Source organism: Lycium barbarum, chromosome 4 (genome assembly GCF_019175385.1).
Source record: "Lycium barbarum isolate Lr01 chromosome 4, ASM1917538v2, whole genome shotgun sequence".
Taxonomy (NCBI): domain Eukaryota; kingdom Viridiplantae; phylum Streptophyta; class Magnoliopsida; order Solanales; family Solanaceae; genus Lycium; species Lycium barbarum.
Genome location: NC_083340.1, coordinates 121,866,638 through 121,873,288, shown reverse-complemented (window position 1 = coordinate 121,873,288; position 6,651 = coordinate 121,866,638). Strand labels below are relative to the sequence as shown.

The following is a 6,651-nucleotide window of genomic DNA, read 5'->3' as shown; positions in this document are numbered from 1 at the left end:
GATGTTAAGCAACATAACCTTGGATCATAAACAAACAGACTCCATTAGTTGAAAAAGCCATCAAGAAGGTCTCATTCAGTTAAAAGTTGATACCGCATGCTGGATTCTGATGCACAACTGCAGTTGAGAACTGATTCGGGAGCTGAATTGAAGTTAGTTGAGTGACCTTTCCAATAGTTAGTTACAAGTTAGTTAGACGGTTAGTTTCCGAAAGTTGTTCACAGTTAGTTAGCAGCTTGCGATTCCAGTTGTTAATTCCTTTCCTTTGTGTATAAGTACTAATTGTAAATGTACATTGAGATCATTCAATGAAATAAGATCTACTTCCTTTTCTCTTCTATATTTCTTCTTAGCTAAATACTCGGATTTCCTGTTTTAGCATCATCTTCTTCGAGCCCTAGCTCCTAGATTAACCATTTCACCCTTTGATTCTCTTTTTGTGCATCAGATTCGAGCATCGACATTCGACAGGGTATTATGGCCTTGGGAAAAGAATGGGAAAAACAAGGCACCTTTGAAGGTTTCTCTCGGATTTTTGCCAGGGAGGCTTGTCTCACACAATTGAACCTTCAGAGACAGGGTTTCAGTTGTGCAGCAGACGTCCACTGTGTCTTACATTGTAGTGTCACTAGACAACTATGGAACATGGTTCTGGTAATTCTTGGCATGAGTTGGGCCATGCCAAAGTCCATTATTGAGCTCTTACAAGGATGGAACAGACAGGGGCTTCGTAAGAAATCTCTAAAAACTCGGAATACTGTAGCTCAGGCTATTTGGTGGGCTGTCTGGCTCGAAAGAAACAGAACTTTTTACGGCAAAAAGAGAAATATACACAGCCTTAAACAGAGATGTATTTTTTTGTTAGCTTTTTGGTGTAATCTGGTTACTGTACATGATGTTGATGGTATGCGAGATACAATAGAGGGATTGCACAACCTGCAATTATGCATGATGCACTGGCAAATCTTTAATTATTCATCCAAAAAACAAATACAATCACAAAATATGTGTGAGATTAGTCTTAAATGAGTGGTCTATCAAATTCTTCCAGCAGTTCTAAGGCACAAATAAGATTATACACCTTCTCTACTCAAAAGGTTCTCATGTTGCTGTACTCCGTTAGTTGGGTTGAAGGACTACATGCTGCACAACAATTAAAAAAAATTAAGAATCATGCCTTAGTAGTCTACAAGCACCACTTGGGCAATCTGAATAACCAAGCAAAACCAGTTTCATACACGCCAATAGGTGAAAAGTGGATAGTACTACAACACATTAGCCTAAAAAACCTAACGTAGCTCACAAAATTAAATTGTTACCTTGATTTGTGTTCTGTTGTATGTATAAGTTATGTGAACTAATCCATCACTAGCTTGGATAACAGCGGGATAAGAGAACTCTCCAGCTGTTTCCTCGAGTGCGACAACATCATGCCATGAGTCTCCATCATCTTCTGAGAGTGCTACCTTGAGCACACCCCTAGAAATGGTATTGTACGCAAGCAAAAGACGACCATCTTTCAGCTTAACCCCATCAATCCCTGCTTATGAAATAATCACATAATTGATAACTATGTCGGAATGAATAACTGCTCCTCCTACTCCTGTGGAAGCCATATTACTAATGTTCACATGCATAGTTTCAGAAAACAATTAAGTTTGACCAACTGTAAAAATCTTATTGCTAGCGGTGTCAAATGGGAGGGTTGGGCTGAATTTGGGCAGGTCAAAATGGGCTGAGTTAATAAATGGTTACTTGGGCTGAAATAGGTTGAGCTAAAAAGCAGGTCATAACCCAACCCGACCAATTCTTACTAAGTTTTAAACTTTTTGTTTGTTCTCTTATAATTTTTCAGGTACCTAACAAAAATATTTTTCCTTTATTATGTCTATTTAAAAAATATCAATTTTAAAAACATGTCGTTTTGATTTTTTTTTGACAAAGTTTCTCATGGGTCAATTTGGGGTACATATCAACCCAGTTTTTAAATGGGCTGAGATGGATTGGGCTAAAGTGGGTGAGCTAATAATTGGGCGGGTTGGCTGGTCATGTTTTCAGGGGCTAATTTTGTCACCTTGTAGCAACGCAAAGCTGTAAAGAAATAAATTGTAACCATTGTAGTATAGGTACATAATTTCAAACCTGAGTTAGGATTGGGTAATTCAGTAGGCTTTGCATAACTCCAAGTATAACCACCGTCATGGGACTCCGACATGCAGATTTTGTCGATGCCAGAAAATGATCTTAGAAGAATACGCAATGTCCCATTTGCAGTCTGGTAAGGAACGGGTTGAATCACACTAAGAGGGTTATTCTCGATGTATATTGGACCATACTTCCTCCACGTCCTACCTGAATCAGCAGTCATCTGTAGTAAAGAAACATACGCCACTCTTTAGTTCCTTTCGGACACACTTAGGAATGGATACTTTTAGCATTCACTCAACTATTTAGTACAACCTCCATCCATGCTCCCCAAGAGTTCCAACTCTCCACAGATGATCCACAAAGCAAGGTACCACTTTCCAGCAAGATTGGCTAAGGAAAAATAAGTGAAAAACTTATTTCTAGCTTATCAGATATTCTCAAAGTTGATACATCGAATTAATCATATTCATGCCTTATTTTTTATTGGCCCCAATATACCAGGAGGAAGCTGTTCTCTTGCCGTCCATGTAACACCACCATCATAAGACCGCTTCAAGCATCCACTCCATCTAATGTACAAAAACCATCATTGGGAGCACAAAGTATACTGGATAGGTTCAATAATTTCAACTCAGCTGGCTATACTGCATAATAGCCTTTATTTTTGGGCTTTTTCCATTTTGGCCCGTCGGCCAAAATTAATTACGAACACTAGCGAAAATATACAAAACCTATACACTGATTATGTATATTACATGTATATTTATACTTAATAGACAAAACATATACATATACCTGCTATTATGTTTTAGAGCGGTCCAAAATGTAATTATCCCTTCATGTGTTTTGTCCTGATTAAGTTATAGTCTAAAACAAGATTTATAAAATAATGTAAGTTTGATCAACGTTAATTTTAAAATTAAGTTTAAATGCTAAAAAAGAATTGAAAAAGTTTAGCCAAATATTTCGTTTGAATTTAGGAACGCTAACTAGGTCATCTAATTTGGCTGACATTGAATAAAATTGGAAAGTAGGCGATGCTATTCAGCTTTTGAGAAATTGCATATTAAGGTAAGTTAACAAAGTGGGTAACACTCTAAATTTAGAGAACCTTGACATAACTGATGAAGTGGCATCACCCAGAAAATACACATATTGATGCTTTAAGGGGTCAAATGACAGAAGTAACTAAGAGCATCAATGTTAGTTCAAAAGTTACAAGAGGTACATAAATGATATCAGAAACTAATGAATCACAGAGTATAACTGTTCAATGAAGACAAGAAGTGAAAGATGTTAAGAAGTATTGACAGTTCATTAATGGTGTTCCCAGGTAAAAGGTCAGTTTGAACGTAGTTCCATGGAAGTGAATTGTCTGCAATGAAACCTAGCTTACTATTATTGCATGAAACAAGAAGTCAACTAATTTGAAGAAAATAGTAATGTTTCAATGATATTTATCTAAGTCAGGTTGTAAGGAAATACAGCAAGACTTACAAAATACTTATATGACTTTATGCACAAAACACAGCTTTGTATGAAATGCAACACCTTTGACTTCATGCACAAAACCGAGCCTGGATATGTGAATAACTTCATCTTAATAGGGAATATAATTGAGAACTCATGTCTTCGCATTTACTCTTTTATTAAGCTCTTGTAATATTTCATGACATCATTTAATTTACTACCAGGATGCTGAAAATGTTTAACAGGTGCATATCTATAAATGCTTGAGAATGTATAAATGCTTGAGAATGTACTTCCGAATTGTTTCCTCCTTATAGTAAATCAGTGTTATGCAATGATTTCTGGCAAACATTATCATGCCGTATCATTCTATGAAATTCAGTTGTGGAAAAGATCTGATAATTATGTTTGAAATTAAAAGATTAAACAATCTTATGGATATCTATGTCTGATTAGATATCTACATAATACAATTTAGCCACTAGATTAAAAAGGAAGCCAGGATATACTTACTTTTGTACCTCTTGCCCGATTTTATAGAATAAGAGTATTTCACTGGAAGGAAGCTTAAACAGTACAGGATTCCACATTGAGACATTAAATTGCTCGTCAGCAATAACAGGAGCAGTCCAATGGCCATCCTGCTCAAAATGTTCCATGTTTTCAATTGAATTATCCCATAATAAGTTAAAAAACATAGGCTTAATACATTGACAGCCCCTTAAATTTGCGAGCAAGTTTCACTTAGACACTTGAACTACGGCTTGTTCCAATTGAACACCTCAACTTATGATAAAATGTTCCTATTAGACACTTCTGAGCGTGTTCTCAAGCATATATTAGGTAGTTAAGTTAACCACATAAAACATGTGATCTCCTCTAATTATACACATCAACCTCAATTGGAACATGCCTGGGGTTTTACGGCTTATTGAGGCTAATGCATATAATTAAAGGAGGTAACATATTTTTAGTGATTAACTTCATCTACATAATGGGCATTTGAGAACAAGTGCAAAAAAAAAAAAAATATATCAAAATTTGAACCGAAAGTGTCTAATAGGAACACTTTATCATGTGTTCAGGTACTTAATTGGAACAAGTCGTAGTTCAAGTGTCTAAATGAAATTTACTGGCAAGTTTAAAGGGTTGTCAGTGTCAAAATGATAAGTCATATGGAGACTGGCATATGAATTAGTTTGAAATGATATTTAGAAAAGGACAATAGTAAGTTCTGGAAATGACTTAGCTGATATAAATGAACTATAAACTCAAACCATCTGTTCAGCAACAAAGTAAGCAAGATGCAGTAATTGGTTTGCAAGCAAAAAGCATGCAGTATCTGATACGAAGGAAACACGATAAACAACCAACAAGCTAGAGAACCCAAATTAAATTGTAGAGGATGTGATTACCTTAAAAGTCTGCACCCAAATTTTAACATCAGGAGCTCCCTCTACTGTACCACCAAAATAAGCAACCAAGAAATGACCTTTATTCACCTTTATAAAAAACCAAATCAGTCACAATCTTAATCCATCAGTTAATTAAAAACAAAAAGCAATCTAGCTAATTATCGAACCAGAATTAAAATTTACCACAACCTCAACAATAGTAGAAGCATGACAATTATTGAACGGAGCCGAATTTGCTGCAAATGTGAACTCCTCAACCAATGGATCCCATGTCTGATTGCCACTCTTCATTTTGACAATTGTTGTGGTACTTGTTAGTACTCTCCTTTCCTCACTGTATTAAATTGATCAAACACAAGTAAGGTTCTTTTGAAGAAGCACATATACTTGAGGGGAAGAAAGAAAATAATTAACCAAAACAAAAAAGGGAGTAAAAAATCAAATAATAAACGGGTAAAGGGTCAAATTTGCCCCTGAATTATGCGAGATGGAACAGATTTGCCCTTCGTCAATAGTTGGGGTCAAATTTGCCCCTGAACTATACGAAAAGGAACAAATTTGCCCTTATTTTAAACGGTGGAAGCTTAGCACCTGGTGATGCCACATGTCATCCAATTAAGGATTATTTAAAAAAAAAAATGATAAATTTGAACCTTTCACATAGTTCTAAGGGCAAATATGTTTCATTTGGCATAGTTACAAATTTGACCCTTTTACTCAATATAAACCCCTCTACACCAACCCCAGAAAAATCCAAACTAACAAATAATCACAACTGAATGAGCAAGATTCCTGGTAAGACCAGTACTCATTTTCAAAAGAATATTTATATACCTTGCCAGATCAAATGCCACCCCTGCCCCGCCCTACCGCCACGCCATCCTCACCCCACCCGCTCCTGCCCCACCCCAACCCCTTCCAAAAAAAAATTAATTTTGTTTTGAAAAAAAAAAATTGAATTTTTTTTGTTGTTTTTGGCACCACCCCACCCCACTCCTGCCCACCCCACACCACCCACCCCTACCGCCAGCCCACCCCACACCACCCACCCTGCCCCCCACCCCACCCCCACCAAAACAAAAATTAATTTTGTTTTGAAAAAAAAGTTTTGAATTTTTTTTGTTTTTGCACCACCCCCCCCTAAAAAAATTAATTTTGTTTTGAAAAAAAAGTTTTGAATTGTTTTTGTTTGTTTTTTGCACCACCCCACCCCACCAACCCTGCCCCCACTCCTTCCCCGCCCCCACCGCCCTCCCAAAAAAAAATTGTGTTTTGAAAAAAAAGTTTTGAATTTTTTTTTTTTTGGTTTTTTGAACCACCCCACCCCCTGGGCCACCCCCACCCCCCAAATTAATTTTGTTTTGGAAAAAACGTTTTGAATTTTTTTTTTTTTGTTATTTGCACCACCCTGCCCCCACCTCTGCCCCACCTCCACTCCCCTCCCAAAAAAATAATAATTTTCTTTTGAAAAAAAAGTTTTGAATTTTTTTGTTTTTTGCACCACCCCACCCACTAAAATTAATTTTGTTTTGAAAAAAAATGTTTTGAATTTTTTTTTTGGATTTTTGCCCCACCCCACCCCCTCTTTCCCGACACCCCACCACCTCCTCCAAAAAAA

At 36.6% G+C, this 6,651-nt stretch overlaps 1 protein-coding gene across 2 annotated transcripts; it reads right to left on the bottom strand.

Annotated features, from left to right (window-relative positions):
- Positions 1-921: 921 nt before the first annotated feature.
- Positions 922-5,622, bottom strand: LOC132636326 (uncharacterized). Of its 2 annotated transcripts, none has more exons than XM_060353142.1 (8): positions 5,223-5,622; positions 5,034-5,120; positions 4,132-4,259; positions 2,621-2,717; positions 2,461-2,538; positions 2,143-2,368; positions 1,320-1,540; positions 922-1,143 (listed from the first exon to the last, which is right to left on the bottom strand). In XM_060353142.1, exons 1-8 carry the CDS (start codon positions 5,322-5,324, stop codon positions 1,120-1,122), a joined length of 963 nt encoding a protein of 320 aa, XP_060209125.1. In that variant the 5' UTR covers positions 5,325-5,622; the 3' UTR covers positions 922-1,119. The 2 variants fall into 2 exon arrangements, with proteins under 2 accessions (XP_060209125.1, XP_060209126.1); XM_060353143.1 differs by having other exon boundaries at positions 4,132-4,960; positions 5,223-5,273.
- Between the last annotated feature and the right edge of the window lie 1,029 nt (positions 5,623-6,651).